Below are 26,889 nucleotides of genomic sequence, written 5' to 3' on the forward strand. Positions count from 1 at the left end.
GTTCCAGAAAATATCTACTTCTGTTTTATTGACTATGCCAAAGCCTTTGACTGTGGATATCACAATAAACTGTGGAAAATTCTGAAAGAGATGGGAATACCAGACCATCTGACCTGCCTCCTGAAAAATCTGTATGCAGGTCAAGAAGCAACACTTAGAACTAGACATCGAACAACAGACTGGTTCCAAGTCAGGAAAGTAATACGTCAAGGCTGTATGTTGTCACCCTGCTTATTTAATTTATATGTGGTTCCAAATAGGAAAAGGAGTACGTCAAGGCTGTATATTGTCACCCTGCTTATTTAACTTATATGCAGAGTACATCATGAGAAATGCTGGGCTGGAGGAAGCTGGAATCCAGATTTCCGGGAGAAATATCAATAACCTCAGATATGCAGATGACACCACCCTTATGGCAGAAAGTGAAGAGGAACTAAAAAGCCTCTTGAAGAAAGTGAAAGAGGAGAGTGAGAAAGCTGGTTTAAAGCTCAACATTAAGAAAACTAAGATCATTCCATCATTTCATGGCAAATAGATGGGGAAACAATGGAAACAGTGTCAGACTTTATATTTTTGGGCTCCAAAATCACTGCAGATAGTGACTGCAGCCAGAGAATGCAATGGCACCCCACTCTCGTACTCTTGCCTGGAGAACCCCAGGGATGGGGAACCTGGTTGGCTGCCGTCTATGGGGTCGCACAGAGTCGGACACAACTGAAGTGACTTAGCAGCAGCAGCAATGACTGCAGCCATGAAATTAAAAGACGCTTACTCCTTGGAAGGAAAGTTATGACCAGCCTAGACAACATATTAAAAAGCAGAGACATTACTTTGCCAACAAAGATCCGTCTAGTCAAGGCTATAGTTTTTCCAGTAGTCATGTATGGATATGAGAGTTGGAGTATAAAGAAAGCTGAGTGCTGAAGAATTGATGCTTTTGAACTGTGGTGTTGGAGCTTCAACCTCAGCATTAGTCCTTCTAATGAATATTCAGGACAGATTTCCTTGCAGATTGACTGGTTGGATCTCCTTGCTGTCCAAGGGACTCTCAAGAGTCTTCTCCAGCACCACAGTATGGAAGCATCAATTCTTTGGTGCTCAGCCTTCTTTATGGTCCAACTCTCACATTCGTACATGACTACTGGAAAAAACATAGCTTTAACTATATGGATCTTTGTCGGCAAAGTGATGTCTCTGCTTTTTTTATGTGCTGTCTAGGTTTGCCATAGCTTTTCTTCCAAGGATCAAGAGTCTTTTAATTTCATGGCTTCAGTCACAATCCACAGTCCATTATTATTATTTACATTATTACGGCACATCTACTACAATTAAGAATATAAGAATGATACCTTATTATTAACTAAACTTTACTCTTTGCTTGGATTTCCTTAAGTTTTGTTTTTTATCCTTATTTTCTGATCCAGGATTCTACTCAGGATACCATATTACATTAAGTTGTCATGTCTCCTTGGGCTCCTCCTGGGTGTTACAGTTTCTTGGATTTGTTTTTGAGGGCCTTTAAAGTTTTGAGGAGTAAAGGTTATACATTTTACAGGAAGCCCATGTATGAGAATTTGCTAATTTTCTCCTGATGAGACTGAGGTTATGGGTTTGAAGATCTTCCGATCATAAAGTGCTTTTTCCATCACATCATCTCAAGGGAACATACTGTTAACAGGATTTAACACTATTTATGTTAACCTGATCTGATGTTAACCTTGATCACTTGGTTGAGGTTGTGTCGTCAGCAATTTCTTTTTTTCTGTCAGCGGTAGAGGAAGCCGCAATAGTCCGATTTCCAGGTTCAGCGAATTGCTGCGCCAGCCTGAAGACGGTATTGACTGTGTAGACTGCGCCACCTAGTGCTGAATGGCAGTAATGTCCTCAGCTGACCAGTGCGTGCATGCGTGCGTGCAGTTATCAGTCGTGTCTGACTTTCTGTGACCCTGTGGACTGTAGCCCACCAGGCTCCTCTGTGCATGGGATTCTGACCCATTCTGTGACAAATGAATTAGACCTGTGGTTCTGGCTGAAGATAGGAATTAATATTATTCAGTAATTTTTCCTTTTAGCTTAAATCATACATAGTCAGTTTCTGTTACTTGCAACTAAAAACCCTGACTGATACATCATCTTTGTTATAATTCTTTGGAAGCCTCTTGGTCCTTTATCCCCATCTCCCTCCATAGCAGGAGAGATAGTAGTTTTCATTGGTAATGTGAAAAAGCCCCACAGACATCTATTTGAATGGGATGGAGCATGATTCTCTCGAGCTTTAGTTATCCATTGCTGCATAACAAGCCATCTCAAAACTTTGTGCCTTAAAGCAGCAGTCATTTTATTTGCTCAGGATTCTGCGGCTTCACAATTTGGAAAGTGGGGATGACAACTGTTGGCAACGACAATATTTAAGATATGACCACAGTTGAAATCATTGAAGGAATGAAGATCAAAGAATTATGAGAATGCAAAATATCTGAATATTTAATTCTCTGTGAAAATTAAAGTAACCAAGAGCTTTTAAAAGAGCAGTGTGTTAGGGAAAGTGGCAGTGAGTAAGGGGTTAAAGTCTGAAGGAAAAGGGAAGGGGCCTAGAAATCTAAAAGAAAATAAATAAATAAAAGAAAAATAAGGAAAATTAAAAGTCCACAATCCCACTTTCACAGTCATATCTTATTTCTTCCTTCGCCTTCATGGCGAAACTTCTCCAAATTAGTGTCTGCATTTTCTGCGTACATTTTCTGTTTTTTTTTTTTTCTTTTTTCTCCAGTTACTGAATTAGATTTCATCTGGATCATCACAAAGCCAAGTCACAAACTTCAACTGTTAATTTTTTGTCCTTTTCTATATCACCTCAATTATCAAAAGCTTGAATAGGGGTTTTCTCTGATCCTTATTCTCCAGTTAGAGTTTGTCTATTGTAGTGCAGTTCTAGTAGTTTTAAAAGGATAGTGACAAATGCAAAAAAATGTGTATGGAAACATATTACATGTCAGTCATTTCTTTGGGTGTATTGCATGCACTCAGAGTTGGATAAGATAAAATGAAATAAGAGCTCAATAAATGGTTTTAAAATGATTGCATGGATACATAAATGAAAGAAATAAGAACTTTAGCTGCTAGATATCTCTTCACTGGGGAGATATTCTTCTGCAAAATCAATCTGAGGCATATTGTTCCTGACCCATGTTTATGGTAACTGTGGAATGGTTACCATGGAATCTCCTCTAAATGTGTAACTGATTAAAGTTTGGGTAAGAGAGCCAAGCAGTTGTCAGCCAGTTTATTTGGGTTAAGATTTCACGAGAACCTGAAGTGAACTCCAGAATTGACCATTCTAAAGAAGATGAGCCACGGTGAGATGTAGTTAGAGACAGCTAAGCTTATGGAGGTACCAACCTAGAGTTGGTAAACTCCAATTTCTAAAATTCTATTTTACTTTCAGAAGAGATATTCATTGGGTAAATTGGGATCATTCAAAGGAAGATGATCCGAATGAATATAAGGTACCAAAGAATGTTAGATAAAGGAATTTTAAAAGAACAAGTGGGTGATCGGCTGTGAGAAATGAATTTGGGTAGATATAGAAATTGACTTCAGTGAGTTTTAGTATAGAAGGATAATGAAAAATTATTCTAGGAGTAAAACTAGTGAGAGTTGGTTGAAAACATAGGAAAACTGAAGGAAGACCTTTCTAATAGGAAAAAACTGTCTATATATGAAAGGGAATGATCCTAGAGCATAGGGAGCTAGCTGTATCATTCTTATTTAGACAGATGATGGACAATTAATAGAAATATTATAGAGTAGTTTAAGCCTCAGACATATGTTTGGATTAGATGACTGAATTCCCTTTTTACTCTGATAATCTGTGCTAGATGCACTTTGGGGTAATGAAGTAAATTTTCTGGAGCTTTCAGAAAAGAACATCATGAGCTAGGAAGTAGTGTTGCCTCTGGAACGTTTTTGCAACTGGAATGCTCTGGGCCGTGAATGATCCCAGTATTAAAGACTCTTCCAAACACGTTGATTGTTTTGATCAGACTATTCGTAGGTTTGTATGACTGGGACATCCAAATTTGAAATGTCTTTGATGTTAAAATAATGTATTCAACTCATATTAGATATTATCTCAGGATAATCCAGTTTAAACCTTGTAGATTCAACAGTGACTATGCTTCGAACACATCCATGTTAACTGAATTAACCAAAAGCACCTTCAAAATAGCACTTAATCCTTTTCATAATCAAGAAGTAACCTAACTTTTCATCCTTCTATTTCTTCCCTTTGTTGATAGTCACAGTTTCTGAAATGTGTCCCTTAATTTTATCCTTCTTCCTGAAATTACCTAATTCATAACTATTGACTGTTCTTCTTTTAAGGATGTTACTATGCCTCCAAAAGTCAAACCTAAAGGTCACCGTCTCTGAGAAAAGGACTTTCTTCCAGCCAGTTTCCTGAGAGCTCCTTTGACATCCTTGTTTCTCAGGCTATAAATTATGGGATTCAACATTGGAGTCACCACTGTATAGAACACAGATATCATTTTATCCCGCTCTTTTATGGTCTTGGAATTTGGCCGCATGTAGGTGAATATTCCTGATCCATAGAAGAGGACAACAACAATGAGGTGGGAGCCACAGGTAGAAAAAGCCTTGAGCCGCCCCTCCCCAGCCTGCATCTGGATCACAGTGGAGATGATATTCCAGTAGGAGGCCAGGATCAGGGAGACAGGAGCTAGGAGGATGACCACACCCATTGCAAAGATGGCCATTTCTGTCCTGTAAGTATCTGCTGAAGCCAGCTTCAGGAGGGCAGGGGGTTCACAAAAGTAGTGATTGATAATGTTTTGTCCTTGATAAGGAAGTTGAAAAGTAAAGGTGGTATCTACCAGAGACACTACTGCACCACTGGCCCAGGACCCTGTGGCCAACTGGAGACACACTTGTTGGGTCATGATGGTGGAGTAGTGCAGGGGTTTGCAGACCGCCACATACCGGTCATAGGACATCACTGCCAGAAGTGCACATTCTGTGCACCCAACCAGGAGGAAGACAATGACCTGTGTCATACACCCCATGAAAGAAATAGTTTTATTCTTCACCAGGAGGTGTACCAACACTTGAGGGACAATGCTAGTAGAGAAACAAAGATCTGCAAAAGAGAGGTTTCTAAGAAAAAAGTACATGGGGGTGTGAAGTCGAGAATCCATGAAGATGAGAATGATGATAAGCAGGTTTCCAAGCACAGTTAACAGATAAATGATGAGAAAAAGAATAAACAGCAGGATCTGGATCTGTGAGTCCTGTGAAAGGCCAAGGAAGATAAATTCTGCCACAGAAGTGTGGTTTTCTTCTCCCATTGAAGTTTATGTTTGTTTCCCTGTTTGGCACAAACAAAAATAATAAACTTTGGGTTTATGATATTAGGCTTCCTGGGTAGCTCAGTGGTAAAGAATCTGCTTGCCATGCAGGAGACACAGTTTCAATCCCTGGGTGGGGAAGATGCCCTGGAGAAGGAAATGGTAACCCACGCCAGTATTCTTGCCTGGGAAATCCCATGGACAGAAAGAGCCTGCCAGGCTATTATCCATGAGGTTGCAAAGAGGTGGACTCACTTAAAACAACAACCTGTAGAAAAGGCTCATTTAAAGCTCAGTTTAGAGACCTAATTGGATATTTCTAGCTTTCTGCTATCCAACTTGTTCTAATTGATACTAAGCAGAATATTTTATTCTTATTAGTTGGCTATGATTTAAATTCACTTTATTTTCCCCCAAATCTCCCTTCCCAGTACCACTTATTTACAGATAAAATATGATGTTGTTAAAACCTTCTTGGGTTTTGTATGTTCTGATATGAGGATATTAAAGTTCATATGAACTTTACTAAATGGCTATACACAGATTATTAGGAAATGACTGTGTGTACTCTTAGGATTATCACTGTGTGTAACAACTGTTCCCTAACTGTTCAAAACACTACGTGTTAAATTATAACATATGCTTGAAAAGCATGAAACAGTTTCAGGCATCAAATTTAATTTGACCTCTTAAAAAACAGCAAACCTTTCTTGGGTTTAAAAATAAAGCCTTAGCATGTCAGCACTAAGGACAGTTCTGTTTGGATTAAAGAATAAAATAGTAAAAGTAAACAACACAAAAAAGGAAAAATAGGTTAAAGCTGTGAAATATGATTAGGATTAGACTTGAAAATCACAAAAGCCTTCTAAGAAACCTTGAAGGAAAAGTGTAGAATTTACAACATAAATTGAAAGACTTCAGTGAGATAATAACATCATGAATAAAATTAAACTACAAACTGAGAAAAATATTTGAGGGAGATATCAGAAAAAACTTAAAATACTTTATTACATTATGATTCTATATAAAACACTATGAAAATTGTTGAGTCTAGGAAACAATGGGCCAAGGACATGAACAGACTCTTTACAAAGAAAAAAATGCAAATACTAACTACAAGAAAAAAATTCAATATTATTATGACTAAGTACAATTACAACAATGAGAGATACAGCTTTTACCTGGGAAATTAGCTAAGGTTTTAATAGAAAAAGTCACAACAAAAAATAATAACTAGTATTTTATTGAGCATTTAACACATATCAGGCATTCCTTTAAGAGTTTTATTTGATAAAATTGTCCTGATAGCATCTTGAAGTAGACACTGTCTTATTTTGCAGATGAGAAAACTGAGGCACAAAGAGGTTAAATCACCCAATTAATAAATGTCAGATTTAATTAGCTGTGTAACAAAAATGCAGAGAAAAAGGCATTTTTGTACAATGTAAGTAGTGAAGTTAATATTGTATTTCTGAGAAGCAATTTTGTTAAGTACATTAAATGACTCAAATACTCATATGCTTTGACCCAGTTTTCAGTAGTATGGGTAAGGAAGAAACAGTTTTTTACTAGTCCTTTCTCCCCAGGAGGAGTAACATCTGATTTGTAACTTGAGGATGTCGATTGGTTCATGTTTACTACTAAGTAGAGTTATTGTGCTTTAAAAGGCCATGCTCATTTCTATTTTTTCTCTTCTTCCAAAGAGAGGACTGTTAAGGTCCCTTAATGGACCTTGAACAAGGTTGTGCTTTAGAACTTTACTTGCTCTATTTGCTCGTTTTTGACTAGTTCCTTGGTGTACTCATCATCACTTTGCCAGCCAGAAAGCAATACTATGATACAATATGGATTTAAGCCATAAGGGAACTTTAAAGAACTTTAGACTAGACCATGTAGCCCAATCCATGCTCTTCAGAGCTCTGAACTTCAGTGGCATTAGGGACTAGCCTGATTAATAAAAAGTGGCATCTTAGTTTTCATTAATTTGTATTTCTTTTATAGAATTCTAAGGGGAGGATTTGGAGAAGGCAATGGCACCCCACTCCAGTACTCTTGCCTGGAAAATCCCATGGATGGAGGAGCCTGGAAGGCTGCAGTCCATGGGGTCGCTAAGAGTCAGACATGACTGAGCTACTTCACTTTCACTTTTCACTTTCATGCATTGGAGAAGGCAGTGGCACCCCACTCCAGTACTCTTGCCTGGAAAATCCCATGGATGGAGGAGCCTGAAAGGCTGCAGTCCATGGGGTCGCTAAGAGTCAGACATGACTGAGCTACTTCACTTTCACTTTTTACTTTCATGCATTGGAGAAGGAAATGGCAACCCACTCCAGTGTTCTTGCCTGGAGAATCCCAGGGATGGGGGAGCCTGGTAGGCTGCCATCCATGGGGTCACACAGAGTCGGACATGACTGAAGTGACTGAGCAGCAGCAGCAAGGGGAGGATTTATTAGGAATAGAGTAGTATTAAGGCCTCCTAAGCCTAATATCTTCTAACTCCCCCAAACATTATCCCAATTTCTAAATCCGACTCTAAGAGTCCATTCTAAATAAATACTCTAAATTTCAGAAAATATTCACAAGAAAGTACATTCTCATATCATATAGTGAAATAATGGTTAGAAACAGACATTCAGACCAATGCAATGTAATAATGAGAGCCCCAAATAAACCCCCACATATATGGTTAATAAGGTGTCAAGAATATATAATGGGGAAAGGATAGTCTCTTCAATAAATGTTGTTGGGAAAACTGGATGCTTACACACCAAGGAATGAAATTGGACCTTTATATCACATCATATAAAAATTAACTCAAAATAAAGACTTAACTCCTAGAAGAAAATATGGGGGAAAACCTCTGCCAACATCCACTGGATCATCGAAAAAACAAGAGAGTTCCAGAAAAACATCTATTTCGGCCTTATTGACTATGCCAAAGCCTTTGACTGTGGGGATCACAACAAACTGTGGAAAATTCTGAAAGAGATGGGAATACCAGGCCACCTGACCTGCCTCTTGAGAAATCTGTATGCAGATCAGGAAGCAGCAGTTAGAACTGGACATGGAACAACAGACTGGTTCCAAATAGGAAAAGGAGTACATCAAGATTGTATATTGTCACCCTGCTTATTTAACTTATATGGAGAGTACATCATGAGAAACACTGGACTGGAAGAAGCACAAGCTAGAATCAAGATTGCCAGGAGAAATATCAATAACCTCAGATATGCAGATGACACCACCCTTATGGCAGAAAGTGAAGAAGAACTAAAGAACCTCTTGATGAAAGTGAAAGAGGAGAGTGAAAAAGTTGCCTTAAAAATCAACATTCAAAAAACTAAGATCATGGCATCTGGTCCCATCACTTTATGGCAAATAGATGGGGAAGCAATGGAAACAATGACAGACTTTATTTTTCTGGGCTCCAAAATCACTGCAGGTGGTGACTGCAGCCATGTAATTAAAAGTTGCTTACTCCTTGGAAGGAAAGTTATGACCAACTTAGATAGCATATTCAAAAGCAGAGACATTACTTTGCCAACAAAGATCCATCTAGTCAAGGCTATGGTTTTTCCAGTAGTCATGTATGAATGTGAGAGTTGGACTATAAAGAAAGCTGAGTACTGAAGAATTGATGCTTTTGAACTGTGGTGTTGGAGAAGACTCTTGAGTGTCCCTTGGACTGCAAGGAGATACAACCAGTCCATCCTAAAGGAGATCAGTCCTGAGTGTTTATTGGAAGGACTGAGGTTGAAGCTGAAACTCCAGTACTTTGGCCACCTGATGTGAAGAGCTGACTCATTTGAAAAGACCCTGATGCTAGGAAAGATTTAAGGCAGGAGGAGAAGGGAATGACAGAGGATGAGATGGTTGGATGGCATCACCGACTCATTGGACATGAGTTTGGGTAAACTCTGGGAGTTGGTGATGGACAGGGATTCCTGACGTGCTGTGGTCCATGGGGTTGCAAAGATTCGGATACGACTGAGCGACTGGACTGAACTGAATGATTCCTTGAATACGACAGTAAAAGTGCAAGCAACAAAAGCAAAAGTAGACAGGTGAAACTACATCTAAGAAGCCTCTACATCCAAAAGAAACAGTTAACAAAATGAAAAGGTAACCTATGGAATGGGAGAAAATATTTGCAAACCATCTATCAGAAAAAAGGTTAATGTTTAAAGTATATAAGGAAATCATACACACAATGTCAAAAGAGCAAATAACACAATTAAAATATGGACTGAGGAACTGAATGGATGTTTTTCCGAGAAACATACAAATGGCCAACAGGTATATGAAAAAGTGCTCAACATCACTAATCAACATCGAAATGTAAATCAAAACCACAATGATTACCTCATCCTTGTTAGGATGGCTATTATTAAAAAAAAAAAAAACAGATATAGTAACTGTTGGTAAAAATGTAGAGAAAAGGGAACACTTCAACACTGTGAGAATGTAAATTGGTGCAGGCATTATAGGAAACATCATGGAAGTTTCTCAAAAAACTGAAAATAGAACTATCCTATAATCCAGCAATTTTACTCCTGGGTATATATCCAAGGAAAATAAAAACACTAATTTGAAAAGATAAGTGCACCCTGATGTTCATAGCAGCATTACTTATCAATATATAGAAGCAATCTTAATATCCATCAAATGAATGGATAAAGAAGATGTAGTATATACACACAAAGGAATATTACTCAATAAAAATAATGAAATTCTGCCATTTGCAGCAAGATGGATGGACCTAGAAGGTATCATGTGAAATATGTCAGAGAAAGACAAATACTGTATGACTTCACTTATATGTGGAATCCAAGAAATAAAACAAATGAAGGAATATAACAAAACGGAAATAGACTCACGGATCCAGAGAACAAACTCGTGGTCGCTGAAGGGGAGAAAGACAGAGGGAGGGGCAGGACAAAAGTAGGAGATTAAAAGGAACCAAATACTGTGTATAAAATAAATAAGCTACATGCGTATATTTTACAGCACAGAGAATATAGTCAACATTTTATAGTAAATTTAGAGTATAATCTGTATATAAAAACACTGAATCACTGTGTTGTACACCTGAAGCTAATATAATATCATAAAGCAAGTATACCTCAATAAAAAATGGATAAAGAAAGTGTTGGATATACACACAGTGGAACATTATTCACCCTTAAAAAGAAGGAAATCCTGCTATTTGTGATGACATGGATAAGCTGAGAAGACATTATGCTAAGTGAAATAAGCCAGACACAGGAGTACAAATAGGTAATATCACTTATATGAGGGATATAAAATAGTCAAATTCATAGAAGCAGAGAGTTGCCAGGGGCTGTGGGGAGGAGGAAATGGGGAAGTATTAGTCAAACGATACGAAGTTTCAGTTACACAAGATAAGTCCTAGAGATGTACTGTATAGCATAGTTCTTGTAGTTATTCAAAGAAATATTTCCTTTTCCAGTTATTTTTGAAATTCCACAGGGAATAACTTACCTGTTCTCAGCAGCTCAGCTTCAAAGTCAAGTCTGTCATTTTCTTTTTTGCGTTCTCTTGTCTAGGTGTTATCTGAGCACCATTTCTTCTATACCCTACAAATAGTGAGTATCAATAATGATAATAAGGACAATAATCTTCCATTGGTGTGAGAGAGAAAAATAATATCTCCCAGGTGGTGCTAATGGGAAAGAATCTGCCTGTCAATGAAGGAGATGCAAGTTCGATCCCTGGGTGGGGAAGATCCCCTGGAGTAGGAAATGCAACCCACTTCAGTATTCTTGGCTGGAAAATTCCATGGGCAGAGGAGCCTGGTGTGTTACAGAACATGGGGTTGCAAAAGAGTCAGACACAACTGAGCAACTGAGCACACACACACACATACACACACGCACATTCAAAATGTATAGAAAATATTGAACAAAATTTTCCAAAATGTTGAGAGCAGTTTACTCCAGGTACTGGAATTGTAGGTGGCTTATTTTTCTTCTTTTCTAATACTGTGATGCTTTAAAGTTGTTCTTTAAAGGCCACATAGTTACAATATAGGAAAAAATATGAAAATAGGAAAATCTCAGTATTTAACTGAGGATGTTTAAACTAAGGTCATTTTATTGCTTCTACTTTTAGTCTTGATAAAATAAGTGGTATAGAACTGGCCATCTTGCTGGAAGCAAATATAAAACAAAATATAGAACAATCATTTTTCAGACATTGGACAATAGCCAACTCAGAATATAATCCCGTATAAGAAGATTAGCAAAAGTGAAAATAGATTGAAGCCACCCACTGTGTATTGGAGAGTGGGGCAAAGAGATTTGAAGTATGTAGCATGTACATTTACCAAAATATCCCTGGTAAGTAATCTCAAAATATCACAAAATTCTAAAATAAGCTTATCTTTTTTTCTGAACAATGCTAATTTTAGATCTTTATATTTTGGAAATCATTATAGATATTCAACATCTTTGTATCAAATGATATTCACATATATAATTATTTCCAGAAAAAAACCACTTAAAGTCTAACAATAGGTGATATGTTAAATAAATTCTAGATTTACTATTTAATGTAATCAATATAGCAAGAGAAACAGGTAAGAGTAAAGATGTCTGAGTCTCGCAGATGTAACGGGTCCTTTCCCCCTTATTTCTTAACTCTGTATCCCTGGACAATTTATCTCTTGCTTGCATGTGACAGTTTCCTAACATAGAATGGACATAACACAAATTCACTGTATAATTATCAAGATTAAATTAAGAACTTAATGGAAAATGGTTTGCTCATGTCTGGCAACTACATTAAAGAAATGCCTGCCTACCGTTAGGGTGATGATGATGCGATAAACCATTAAAAGGTAAGTAGATTTATATTTTCCATAGGAAGATGTGTGACACTGTTGCATCAAAAAAGTAGGTTGCAAAATAACATGTGTGTGTGTGTGTGTGTGTGTGTGTGTATCTCAATGAATCCTTTAAATAACACCCTTATCACACTGATAAACTTAACACACAACAAAACTAGGAATTCAGGTAGAAACTGTACTGTATATATGAAGAATGGTTATCTCTCTATCTAAGCTAGGATTTGTACATTTAACATACGTGTGTGTATATATGTGGGTTGGGGAAGAATTTGGTTTAATCTCCAAGCAGAAAGAGAGAGTAATAAATGAGTGAAAAAAAGAGCCAAATAAGATGAAATGTAGTACCTTTATATCCCAAGGAAGGTCAGGGAAAATTATTCCTTTACTCTCTAAATTTTCATATAACTTTGTCAACTTGACTAAATAATTCTCTTAAATACAGATAGAAAATGAGGAAGCAAAAATGGATGGGAAAAATATTAATGGGAATTTAAGTTAGAAGAAAGTAGGGAGGGGAGGCTGAACATAGAGGACAGGAAGCCAGAGATGTGGAGAACAGCAAAAGGAGGAGATCTGTAAGTCTGGCTGTTTTCCCAAACAAAAAAGACAGGCAGTGAATCTTTTACATCTCTGAGGCCCTAATAACATCATAACCAGTATGGTCTTTCCAGATATCTTCTCTTAGTGGTTTAATCTTATGTACACACAACTGCAAACTTGGGAATGACTCCTTGTCATACACAGATAACGATGCTATGCATACCTACTCGGTCAATTTCACACAAACACACAGACAGCTACACATCACAGATAGACTCACATGAGTATTTTGTATCCTTATATACTTACTCTCATAGCCCCCAAATCTTTACCATAACAAAAGGAGTTGCAGAGTAAGTATTGGGCCAACTGGATACTGACCAAAGCTGGGTCATATGGGAAGTAACTGTGCCTGACCATATGAGAAGAATATTGGAATATGAGGTATACGTGTGATGGCCCAGCAGTGGGGGCTAGTGTCCTCCTCCAGCCTGGAAGGACAGTGCTGACTGTAGCTTTCCTCCATCTGCTCCGACTCATCAAGGGGATTGGAGGCGGCAGTGCTAGCATTCCTAGAACAGTGTATTCCTAGTCCAGGTTCCTTCACGTCTCCTACACCCAGAGCATGTTCACAGACAAGAAACTCTTGAAGGGATTCCTCAAAGCAAGATTCCCAGTATCCTTCCAGCTCCCTGCCTATTCAAGAGGAGACGGTGGGGGAACAGTGAAGACCAAAGGGCTGACAGCAGAGGGCAGGGGAGAATCAAACAGAGTTGTTTGTCAACAGCAAAAGGGAAGTCATGTGACATCTTTGGAAACAACCTCATCCCAGAAGGACAAATTTTGGAAGAGGATTTGGGACTGGGATTCTGGAGGAGAAGACTGGAGATAGAATTGTCTCTGGGAGTCTAGCAAGGAAAAAATTAATGGGTAAGAGAAGTGACAAAGCTCATCTTTGCCAACACCATGCCCACAACCCAGTCCCCAACCTGTACTGCAGAACTATAGACTGAGGTCCATCAGAGACTTTCCTACTCTTACCTGAGAGCAGAGAGAAAATAGAAAAAGGCTGAGGAGTCATTGGTAAAGGAAATGAGGATCAAGAGCCAGAAGGAGCGATTCCTGTATCGTGCATAGCCATTCTTGAAGAACTGTAGGTAGGCTTTTAAGCAGTGCCTCTCGAGGTCTGTACTGGAGTCATCCTGTGAGTGTCACTCCAACCCAAGCTTCTCTGCCTCACTTAATTCAAGGTATGAATTCCCATTCTCTATGTCCCAGTTCCGAACAGATGATTTTCCTTCCAGGGAATATTTAAAGGTGAGGTCCTGAAAGTGATGTAAACAGGGCAATCCCTGGAGTCCAAGAACCCTCAGCCTTTTTACCTTATTATCTTAATACTTTCCATCCTTTGAGGCACCCTAGTGCATTTCATGTTATATTTGAAATCACAGACTAAAGCCTTCAAATCATAATCATCTCTCTTTTAAACCTTATAATATTATTCAAATAATGTCAGCACATATAATCTTAGAGGTTCATAAGTCATCAAAAATTATGTCTTCGTTCATATGATAATTAAATAGAAATGAAAATGAGTAGATACTGGACTATGCAGATGCTAGCTTTCTAATTGAGTTATGCAACTTGGGTGAAGGGCTTGTATTTTCATTTCAATTTATGGTGGTTTAGGTGCTGTGTGATCACCTTAAGTGGTAGAGTTTAATTTGGTTAGAGCTGTCTGATATCACATGAGAACAGGGTGTGCTGTTGTATTAAAATTGTATACTTTTACTGAACACAAAGTCAAAGCTTTTCTTTTGTGAAGAAAATTTACAATCAAAAGACAGTTTTGTAGAATGAAACTTTAGCTTTGTTTCTTAAACTATTAAGACTGCTTTGACTATGTGAAAATGGAACTACTGCTACAGTTCTCTCAAGCTAAAGAAAAAAAAAGTAAATGTATCTAAATGAGGCATACATATTATCTAAAGGCCAAGCAATGCAAGATAAAAATGATGGAAGAATCGAGTTATCAAAGGATAGTGTAGGCATATAAGATTCTAGAAAATGTCCTGAAGCTGTTAGTTCTCCAATCATAGTTCAAGTGGCAATTTAGTTTCAGCAAGACATCATCTGTCACATTAAGGAAATGCTATTAATTTGAATTCTATAGTTTTATTGGCTTTGTGGTTTGGCTTAGGCATTATTGGTAGTTTAGTTGAGGTTTCACAGAACATATAAATGTAACTCATTAAAAATAAATGGATTTTGTTTTGTGGAATAAATATGCCGTGATCTATTTAACTATATTCATGTTAATGGACTTCTGGGTTATTTCCAATCTTTAGATATCAACACAGTGCTATGATGAATACTTTTGAATACACATCTTTGTGTCCTTTTCAAATATATTTGATGAGTAAGTTTCCTGAGGGTCTAAAAGTATATTTCTTTAAAATATTAACAAATATTGTCAGTTTCATTAATTTATACTTCCATCCTAATTGCATTCAAGTTCCTATTTAATTACATCTTTCCTTACAGTTGGTATGTCATGCTCTTCAATTTTGCTAATCCATTAGGGAAAAAACCCTCACTGTTATTTTATTATATAATCTTCAATTATATATGAGGATGAGCATAATTTTATATGTTTATTCATCCTTTTCATTTCCTTTTCTGTAAAGGGACTATTTACTCATTTTCTCTTATTAGGTTGTTCAATTTTCTTTCTGTTGTCAAGTCAGTAAGTACTGTCCGACTCTTTTGCAACCCAATGGACTGTAGCCTGCCAGGCTCCTCTGTCCATGGGGTTTCTCAGGCAAGAATACTGGAGAGGATTGCCATTTCCTTCTCCAGGGGATCTTCCTAACGCAGGGATCAAAACTGCATCTCCTGCGTAGGCAGGAGGATTCTTTACTGCTAAGCCACCAGGGAAACCCCAACTTTCTTTAACTGCTTTGTAAGACCCTTGAATATTTTGAAAAATTGACTCTTTGATTTTCCTTCAGAAATAAGTATTTTTCCATTTTGTTGGTTGACCTACTTTATGGATTTTTATATCACACATGTTTTTATAATTTAACCAAATCAGTCTTTAATATTTAAAAGGTCTCTATTGATATTTAAAATCATTATGCTTTTTAAAAATATTAATTTCTTTCTTCTAAGATTTTCATATTTTTGCTTGCATTTATATCTTGCTCCATCCAGAATGTATTTGGATGTAAGGATGGGATAGGGGCTTCTTAGTTCTTTCCCTCAAATGAATTTGTCACAGAATGGGAAAGAATATTTGCAAACCATAGGCTGATAAAGGTATTGAGAGCCTTGTACATGTTTTCAGAGTCCTTCCATATTGTCGCAAATATCAGTACTTAATTCCCTTCTATGGGTATAACATATTTTGCTTCTTCAGTCTTCAGTTGGTGGACATTTGGGTTGTCTCTAACTTCAGGGTATTTTGACCAGTGCTGCTATGAATATTTATGCACAAGTATTTGTTTGAGTTCTTGTTTTCAGTTCTCTTCGGTGTTTACCAAGGAGTGGAATTGCCAAGATGTGTGGTAGTTCTATACTTAACTTATTGAAGACCTGCCAAACTTTTTCACAACAGCTGCACAAATTTACATTCCCAACAGCAATGCATGAGGGTTCCAATTTTTCCACATCTTCACCAATCCTGGTTCTTGTCTTCCTTCCTTCGTGTCTTTATTATTATTATAGTAACCTTAGTGGGTGTCAAGTGATATCTCATTGTGGTTTTAAATTCCATTTCCCAAATGCCTAATGGTGTTGAGCATTTTTCATATTCTGCTTAGCCATTTTCTTTGGAGACATGCCTTTTAAGTGCTTTGTGCATTTTTACTTTATTGATTTAATCCACTTTAAAATTAGGTTGGTTGTTTTTGTCTTAAGTTGAATGGGTTCTTTATACATTCTGGATACTAAACCGTCATCAGCTATATGGTTTGCAAATATTTTCTCCTATTCTATAGGTTGTCCTTTTCAGTTTCTTGGTTAAAACAGCACAAAGCTCTCCTAATTGGATTCCAGTTGTCTTTTTCTTGATTAAACGTGCAACTGTTTATTGTAAGCTTCTGGTGTTTTCTAGAGTCCAGATAAAGATTTTTTTTTCTGACAGTATTTGTCATTTTTTCTTTTATATTTCTTTGGCGGGATGGCCCTTTGGGATCCTCTATTTACTGTTTCACTCTTAAAAATAATTTTGGACAGAACTTTGACTATCTTAGTAATCTTTACAGAGAACCAGTTTGGTATTTTGATAATCTTATCATGTTTATATTTTGTTGTCTATTTAATTGATCTCCTCTTTTGAATTTGAATTTGCTCTGCCACTTCACACTTCTGCCCCAAGCAGCTTCAATTAAATGCATCATTTTTTCTCTCCTCTCTGTCTCCTCTCTCTCTCTCACCTCTCTTTCTTTTAATGAGGTGTTACTTATACACAGTAATGTGAACCAATCTTAAGTATAGCTCAAGAAGTTTTTACATATATGTATACCTACATAACCATTATGTAGGTCAGAATGTAGAAGATTCACAGCATATCAAAATGCACCTAGTCAACACTCCTTCAACAGTAAACATTATTTGGAATTCTAAGAATGAAACTAGAACACTTTCTAACACCATACACAAAAATAAACTCAAAATGGATTAAAGATCTAAATGTAAGACCAGAAACTCTAAAACTCCTGGAGGAGAACATAGGCAAAACACTCTCTGACATACATCACAGCAGGATCCTCTATGACCCACCTCCCAGAATATTGGAAATAAAAGCAAAAATAAACAAATGGGACCTAATTAACCTTAAAAGCTTCTGCACAACAAAGTAAACTTTATAAACAAGGTGAAAAGACAGCCTTCAGAATGGGAGAAAATAATAGCAAATGAAGCAACTGACAAACAACTAATCTCAAAAATATACAAGCAACTCCTACAGCTCAACTCCAGAAAAATAAATGACCCAATCAAAAAATGGGCCAAAGAACTAAATAGACATTTCTCCAAAGAAGACATACAGATGGCTAACAAACACATGAAAAGATGCTCAACATCACTCATTATCAGAGAAATGCAAATCAAAACCACAATGAGGTACCATTTCACGCCAGTCAGAATGGCTGCGATCCAAAAGTCTACAAGCAATAAATGCTGGAGAGGGTGTGGAGAAAAGGGAATCCTCTTACACTGTTGGTGGGAATGCAAACTAGTACAGCCACTATGGAGAACAGTGTGGAGATTCCTTAAAAAAACTGGAAATAGAACTGCCTTATGACCCAGCAGTCCCACTGCTGGGCATACACACCGAGGAAACCAGAATTGAAAGAGACACATGTACCCCAATGTTCATCGCAGCACTGTTTATAATAGCCAGGACATGGAAGCAACCTAGATGTCCCTCAGCAGACAAATGGATAAGAAAGCAGTGGTACATATACACAATGGAGTATTACTCAGCCATTAAAAAGAATACATTTGAATCAGTTCTAATGAGGTGGATGAAACTGGAGCCTATTATACAGAGTGAAGTAAGCCAGAAGGAAAAACACCAATACAGTATACTAACGTATATATATGGAATTTAGAAAGATGGTAACAATAACCCTGTATACGAGACAGCAAAAGAGACACTGATGTATAGAACAGTCTTTTGGACTCTGTGGGAGAGGGAGAGGGTGGGATGATTTGGGAGAATGGCATTGAAACATGTATAATATCATGTATGAAACGAGTTGCCAGTCCAGGTTCAATGCACGATACTGGATGCTTGGGGCTGGTGCACTGGGATGACCCAGAGGGATGGTACGGGGAGGGAGGAGGGAGGAGGGTTCAGGATGGGGAACACGTGTATACCTGTGGCAGATTCATATTGATATATGGCAAAACCAATACAATATTGTAAAGTTAAAAAAAAATAAAAAAATAAAAGCAAAGATTAGGTTTTTCTGTTCTTGTGCTTCAAATAAATGGAACCATGCAGTACATACTTCTTTGTATGTCTGGTTTCTTTTACAGAACATCATGCTGTGAGTTTCATCTGTGTGATTGTATATAGCAGTAGTTCTTCCTTTTAAAATTATTTAATAGTATCGCAGTGCTTGATTGTACCACAGTGTATCTTTTCTGTTGTCTATGGAAATTTATATTGTTTCCACCTGTAGCTATTATGAATAGAGTTATGACATCCTTGTACATATCTTGCAATAAATATAAACATGCATCTCTATATGGTATATATCCAGGAAAAAATTTACTAGGTTGTTGGAGTGAAGACATATGCTTAGGTTAGTTTTCAAAGATACTTCCAAATGGACTTTTAAAATTCATTGTACCAATTTATGCTCCAGTCAGCAATAAAAATTTTTCCACATCCTCAGTCATTTTATGGACTTTTATTAAGGGTTAGTGGGATTTCACTATGGTTTAAATTTATACACTCTGGTGTCTAATTATGCTGTTCATGTGCTTATGAACAATTTTCTATATTGCAAGCACATATTCAGGTCTTTTACCCATTTTAAAAACTGGAATTGTCTGACTTTTCTAATCAATTTGTAGAAGTTCTTTATATATTCTGGGCATCATGTCTATAGCTTACTATTAAATTATTAAAATACTGTATGTGAAAATAAAGTGTTATTAAATGTTATTAATTAGAGGATCTAGTTATTTTCTGAGACATACTACATTTGCATTCTGTAAATTATCAGATCAGATCAGATCAGATCAGTCGCTCAGTCGTGTCCGACTCTTTGCGACCCCATGAATCGCAGCATGCCAGGCCTCCCTGTCCATCACCAACTCCCGGAGTTCACTCAGACTCACGTCCATCGAGTCAGTGATGCCATCCAGCCATCTCATCCTCTGTCGGCCCCTTCTCCTCTTGCCCCCAATCCCTCCCAGCATCAGAGTCTTTTCCAATGAGTCAACTCTTCGCATGAGGTGGCCAAAGTACTGGAGTTTCAGCTTTAGCATCATTCCTTCCAAAGAAATCCCAGGGCTGATCTCCTTCAGAATGGACTGGTTGGGTGTCCTTGCAGTCCAAGGGACTCTCAAGAGTCTTCTCCAACATCACAGTTCAAAAGAATCAATTCTTCGGCACTCAGCCTTCTTCACAGTCCAACTCTCACATCCATACATGACCACAGGAAAAACCATAGCCTTGACTAGATGAATCTTTGTTGGCAAAGTAATGTCTCTGCTTTTGAATATGCTATCTAGGTTGGTCATAACTTTCCTTCCAAGGAGTAAATTATAAAATTCCTCAAAATCATACACAGACTATGTGATAGACCTGGGGTTGCAACCTGATAATTTTTCCTCCAGAAAACAATGAGTGAATGAGTGAGTGAAGTTGCTCAGTCATGTCCAACTCGTTGCGACCCCATGGACTGTAGCCCACCAGGCTCCTCCATCCATGGAATTTTCTAGGCAAGAGTACTGGAGTGGGTTGCCATTTCCTTCTCCAGGGGATCTTCCTGACTCAGGGATTGAACCCCGGTCTCCCGAATTGCAGGCAGATGCTTTACCATCTGAGCCACCAGGGAATCCCCAGAAAATAATACTTAATTACAAAATACAACACTTCTCCAAAGAAAAGACATGTTAGAAGAACTGGTAATGTGGCTTGTAAATGGAGATGTGGGTACTTACTACTAAATGTTATTTTCTGTTCTCCTTATAACCATTTGGGAACCTTCTGAGAGGAATGCAGCTCAGGATCCACCCTAATGGTTCAAATTCTCCTGAGCACTTCAGCTGCTCCAGAGGCTGCTCCTGGTATCCTGGTGTTTAGCTCATTTAAAAGGAACTATTGTTGCCAATATGCCCCCAGATCAATAAGAGCTTTGGATAGAGCAGGAGGACACAGGAGATGTGGGGATTCCCTTTCCTGCTTTGTCCTTGATCTTGACTTCAGAGATTTTACTGAGCAATTTAACTTGATAACACAATACCCCAGTCTCCACTCTTCTAATTCTGCAACCAATACACCTGCAGCAATTTCCCCCTCAACAGTGAGATGTTTTTACTGGCTTTAACATGCTAACGTGATTTTTTTTTTTTCTCCACTGGATGAGAAAATGCTGATATGATTGTTAGAGGAAGGAAAAGAGAAGGTATGAGTTGAACAAAGGGGATAACTTGCCATATATTGGGAGTGTACTGGTTTAAATCTCTTCATAGATTCGATTTTTAAAATTCAACTATTAATAATTTTGTCCCAACAGTCTGATTCTTACTGCTAAATCTTCTGGCATAGATCTAGGCAAGGTTTTTTCCACAGTGAATTTACCTTATCAAACCACAATTACAATGTCAAATTCTTTGTGACGAGGAATTGTGGTTCTTACCTGACGGAAACATAAGCAGGACTTCCATGGGGATTGTTACACTTCTCATGCTTCTGTTGAGCTGGGCATGGAAGACGGTAAATAGATATGGGAAACAGGGACTAGGTGATTTTGAGCCCAAAAGATCTTGGCCTCAGAAAATAAATTTAGTATATTCTTTTGTTGGTTCCTATGGATTTCCTCAGTATCCTCTTCCTAAAAGAAATGTCAGATTAGACAATGACTGGCTCTGTGACCCTATTATCCTGTTCCATATCCAGTAACACATGTCATTTTTAGAGAAATGAACTTACAATCTTATGTTGAATCTGAGGAAAAGGCACAATAACACAAGAGAAAGATTGACAATAAACATCATTTTCTTACAAAGACTTCCTGACCCTAGGGGCACATTTGCAGTCACCTGGGGGAACATTTTCTTCTCCATGCTTGCATGGGAGAATAATACGCTTTTAAAAATAAATCAAGCAAGGTCAGAGTGTAGCCCTCTAATGCTGCCTCCCAGGGTCCATGGGAGCTGCTGCCCACTGACAGTTCACACTCAGCTCTGACTCACATTGCCCTCTCTGTCTCCTGCTACTCTGGCTCAGGTCAAATCAATTTGAAAAAGCTGAGTTAATTATTACTGTACCAGGATTTATCTTATTTACTCTAAATAAGGATGATTTAGTTGAGGTCCCTGCCCCCAAACATCTTACAGTCTCAGAGAAAGAAAATAATTTCAATATAATTCATTAAGAGTTATGATGCTATAGGTACACTTATGTATCTAGGATAGACTAGATGTTTGAGAATGTGTGTATTTGTGTGTGTGTCTATGTCTGTTTTGTTGGGAGTGGCTGGGAATGAGGAGTGGGGAAAATGTGTGGGTCAGAAAAGAAAATGTTCCAAAATAATATTTTTTCCCAAACGGGATCTTTAAAAATCTGTAGCAGATGAAGAAGGCATAGAAATTACCAATATCCTGTAACTGCCCATTCAATAAGTTAACCACTGATTGTAGGCATCACTTTGAACTTTGCAACAAGTGTTTAGTTCTATGCTCTCTACTTCTTTGCATCAAAACACAAAGATATTTGCTTACCATTTAATTTTCCCTGAGATCTAGTCACATGATTGATACAGTTGCACTAATTTCTATTCTGGGAAGGATGTGTGGCAGAGAAATAAGTTAAGTCTAAAGGACCCAAACTGAACTATATCCTGGAGACTAAGAACCTATGAAGTAATAACTTCCACTAAATGGGTAACAATTCCAAAAGTATCTATCTTAACATAGCTTGTGTTCTCAAATCTTGTTTTTATATCAGCTGTTTTGACAACAGACTATATTTCCCTTTAGAAGCAAGTCTATATCAGTTTGATGTAAGGAATTGTTAGGTGATACAGACTAACTTGGCCCAGTGCATTCATTCATTAAACCACGATATGCTGTGAATCTATGTTCTAGGGACGACTATGGCACTAGAGATGAAACACGGCTATAGTTTGGTCCCTCCTATCTGAGGGCCTCTGCTTTGGGTCTTCTATCTGTATCCCCTTTACTAAGCATGCGCTTGGCCAATAATGCTCAGAAATCAGGTAATTGAATATTGCAAGAGTGTTGAATGCTCAAGGAAAACAATGTTATCTCTGTGTAGCAAGCCGGCTTGCCTGTTAATAGAGAGACTACACTGAGCAAAATCCAATGAGGTTTAAAAATGCAGTGTGTCCTGGGTATGTGGCAGGAAAAATAGCTAGAAAAGTGACTTGGGGTCGGATAAGGAAGCCATAAATCAAGCAGAGATGAGACTGTTCTTATTAATGTTTTATTTGTTCATTTATTATTTCAATGTTGAATTGAAATCTTTCATCATATTGATCCATCTAGAACCATCCAGAAAACTAAGACTCCATTATCTGATAACACAGAATGTACTTATGACTTTTTGAGAAAACTCCTGGGAATTCCTTTAGCCCACAACTTCCTAAGTTGAAATTCAATTCCATGAGGGTTCTTCAATTTAGATATAAATGCTACTTCTTTGTTTTCACTTTAACTGAAATTTCTTTCTTGTTTGGATATAGCAGTATCCATGACTTTATCACCAACAGAAATTAGAAGTATTTTAAAATAATATTTCAGTTGTTGAAGTTACCTCAAAATCTTATTTAAGCTCATCATTTTGAAACTAAGGTGATTATTAGATCTGCCTAAGTTTTAATGTGTTAAAGAGCCACAAGTATTATTATATCACATAGTTTTTTTTTCCCCAAAACTATTTTGGTAACTGTTTCCTTGGTAATCTTATGCATTCTATTTGATGCATGTATTTTTAAATTTATTTTTAATGTGATATATTTTTAAAAATACTTTGAATCACCTTTATCAAACACATAAAGGACTGGTAGACCGAAACTTGCATAGGCTTCTAAAGTTTAGTCTTCAGTAAATTTCTTTCCTTTCTTTTTTGCAACAGCTCCACAAAAAATTTTATTATTGTTCCCACATTATTGTAAGTCTCTCTAGGCTTTCTAAACAACTCGACTAAAAACTATGCGGTCAAATTATTTTTATTTACTTCATGAAACATAATTTATTGAATACAGTCCTATGCTATGTCTTTTAAAGAACACAAAAATGAAAAAACATAGACACAGTTATCAAAGGAGTTTTTAGTCTCTGAGAAGAGTAGACAGATAATACAAGACAGACGATAATGCAATAATAAGCGAGAGATGATGGGCTGGAAGTGGTAGATTAGTGCTGCTTAGTCTGAACAAAACCAGACAGGGTGCTGGCTTAAAATGGAAATTATGTTATAATCGTGTTTTGAAAGTTCACTGATTTATATTCAGGAGCTCCAGTTGAAGTGGGGGACAGGACTGTCAGAAAGATTATAGCACACCGTGCAGAGTTATCCCTTGGTTTCCTAGCTCTTTCAAAATAGGCTATTTTGTCCAAGAAAAAAAAAATCAATTCTACAAGGTACTTTGGTTCTTTTACTTATACCTTGGTGGGTGACTGTTTTGTTTTGTTTTGTTTTGTTTTTCAGGGAAGAAACAATAGGAAGATTTGAGTGTTTGAAAAACTAAAAAAAATATCTACACCATCATGAGATGGGGGAGGTGTCACAAGAGCAAAATAAGACTCACATATTTTTGCTGATAATAAAGAGAAATTAAATTTCACGACTTTACAGGTGAATTCAACCTATTGTTTTTATCATTACAAGTATGATGTTCAGATAGAGAAGATGATTCTTTTGATCTATCATATGCTTGTCAGATGACACTAGAAATGAATGTACCTTCTTATGAAGTATTAAATTTTGCAACATTGAAAACATTCCAAAAAAGCAGTATAGTCATCTTCTAACAGCCTAATAAAGGGAATTCTTAAAATAGTTGGTATGACTTGGGGCAATTTCTAAGCCTTCCAGTTCTGAATTGTATAATCGTATAGGCTATACCCACCTATATATACTGTATAGTGACTTCACACTGATAAAACCATGAGACAGACCAATCAAACGCAGGTGACAGAATTCCTCCTTCTGGGACTCTCTGATGACCAACACACCCAGAAACTGCTTTTCACCTTATTCCTAGGTGTCTACCTGGTCACTGTGCTTGGAAATCTGCTTCTCATGTTCCTTATTCAGGTTGACTCTCAGCTTCACACACCCATGTATTTTTTTCTTTGCAATTTATCTCTGGCTGACCTCTGTTTCTCTACCAACATTGTTCCTCAAGCCCTAGTCCACCTGCTATCCAGAAAGAAAGTGATTTCATTCACACGTTGTGCAGCTCAGCTTCTACTCTTCCTCATTTTTGGGTGTACCCAGTGTGCCCTTTTGGCGGTGATGTCCTGTGATCGATATGTGGCTATCTGCAACCCTCTGCATTACCCTAGCACCATGACTTGGAGGGTGTGCATCCAGCTGGCTGTAGGATCATGGACCAGTGGCATTCTGGTGTCTGCGGTGGACACCACCTTCACACTAAGGCTGCCCTACCAAGGCAGCAATAATGTTGCTCATTTCTTTTGTGAGGCCCCTTCAATATTGATCCTGGCATCCACAGACACCCACACTTCAGAGATGGCCATTTTCCTCATGGGGGTTGTGATTCTCCTCATACCGGTTTCTCTAATCCTGGTGTCTTATGGCCACATCATAGTGACTGTGGTCAGGATGAGGTCAGCTGAGGGCAAGCTCAAGGCATTCTCAACCTGTGGCTCCCATCTCGTGGTGGTCATCCTTTTTTATGGGTCAGGAATTATCACCTACATGACACCAAAGTCTTACAAAGAACAGAAAAAGCTGGTATCTGTGTTCTATGCAATGGTGACCCCCATGCTTAATCCCCTCATCTACAGCCTGAGGAACAAGGATGTGAAGGGAGCTCTGAGGAAAGTAGTCATAAGGAATTTCCCATGCAGGTTTGGAGTTTTCCACTGACACCGAGAACCTCCTGGTTGTTTACTTCTAAGACTGGCTGAGTAGGTGCCTCTGCAAGACTGGAATATGGTAACTTTCATCCTTGGTACTTGTCTGTGGACCCACGCTCCATCCTTTATCCAGCACTCCCTTTGTAGAGGAAGAAAGACAATAATTCATGGAGTATCAGGAAGGATGCTCTGCTTCCTTCTGGTCAGTCTTTTAAAAAAATCACCTGAGAAACATTCCCATTTTATATCAATAAATATATCAATGAATTATCAATAAATTCTTATGAATACTTTACACAAAGCTACCGTGCCCATGTCCCAAGTCTGCTCTTTGCCAAGAGTCTAGAAGTGAACTATGTTCACTGACAAAGTCATAAAGGGGCAGCAAAATTTGCTGAGGGATATGCAAGCTTAAGAAGGACAGTTGATTCCATCCAATCATAATGACATTACCCTCCAAAAATCTAGAAACAAAAAATCTTTGGGTTATCCACAGTAGTTTCCCATAATCTGTCCATATCTAGTTAACTTGGGATTCTTTTACACCCTTTCTGTCAAGCAACTCCCATATCCAAGGTGGATAGTTTGAGATTAAGGCAGTTTTCCATGTAGTGAATTAGTTTTCCCCATATGAGGCACAGACCAATTATGGTAGCAGAGGAAGTCCTGAAACCATACCCTTCTAAACATGGGTACTTTACAAGCAAATGGAGGATTTAAAGTATCATTTTATTTTCTCTCGTTCTCACTAGAATATAAATTCCATGAGGGAAGAAATTTGTTTTATTCACCCATGTGTCTTCAGGGTCTAAATAAGGTCTGACATATGCTGAATAAAAATCTGTTGACATTTTGAGTTCTTAAATTTTTGAAAGTTTGATTTTAAACCCAAAGATTTTGAAAAAAAAAAGTGAAAGAATGAAGCAAACTCTACTGTTTATTATCACAATTATCATTAATTTATCCCCTAAACAGAAAGATCTTTGAAAGTTACTGGTGGAATTCTTGGATGTACAAAAGAAAATATAGCAGAAAATTATAAAATGACATGAAGAAGTTCAAGAAAAGTTAAAGCAAATAAGAAATGACAAAAAGTAATGAAGTTGTCAACCACCAGACTGCTAATCTGTGTAAACCGATATAGCATCCTCAGAGACATCGGTACCCTAGTCCCAGAGAATACTGGACCTACGGAAGTTCTTTACTGCATCACGCATGTTCTTTCATTCATTAATGGATCCCAATGGAAAAGTCCAAAGTCCCAGTGTGTATACCGTGGCTCTTGGAAAGAATAGAGACCAAAGG

General features: G+C 37.6%; 2 protein-coding genes across 2 annotated transcripts; one reads left to right on the plus strand and one right to left on the minus strand.

Moving 5' to 3' along the window:
- Positions 1–4,303: 4,303 nt before the first annotated feature.
- OR2D3 (olfactory receptor family 2 subfamily D member 3) lies at positions 4,304–5,378 on the minus strand. Its single transcript, XM_019974750.2, has one exon. The coding sequence runs from the start codon at positions 5,361–5,363 to the stop codon at positions 4,419–4,421; it is 945 nt and encodes a 314-aa protein (XP_019830309.2). The 5' UTR covers positions 5,364–5,378; the 3' UTR covers positions 4,304–4,418.
- Positions 5,379–24,646: 19,268 nt separating this feature from the next.
- Positions 24,647–25,594, plus strand: OR2D2 (olfactory receptor family 2 subfamily D member 2). Its single transcript, XM_019974225.2, has one exon. It carries the CDS (start codon positions 24,647–24,649, stop codon positions 25,592–25,594), a length of 948 nt encoding a protein of 315 aa, XP_019829784.1.
- The last annotated feature ends 1,295 nt before the right edge of the window (positions 25,595–26,889 follow it).

The sequence above is a fragment of the Bos indicus genome, chromosome 15 (genome assembly GCF_029378745.1).
Source record: "Bos indicus isolate NIAB-ARS_2022 breed Sahiwal x Tharparkar chromosome 15, NIAB-ARS_B.indTharparkar_mat_pri_1.0, whole genome shotgun sequence".
Lineage (NCBI taxonomy): Eukaryota > Metazoa > Chordata > Mammalia > Artiodactyla > Bovidae > Bos > Bos indicus.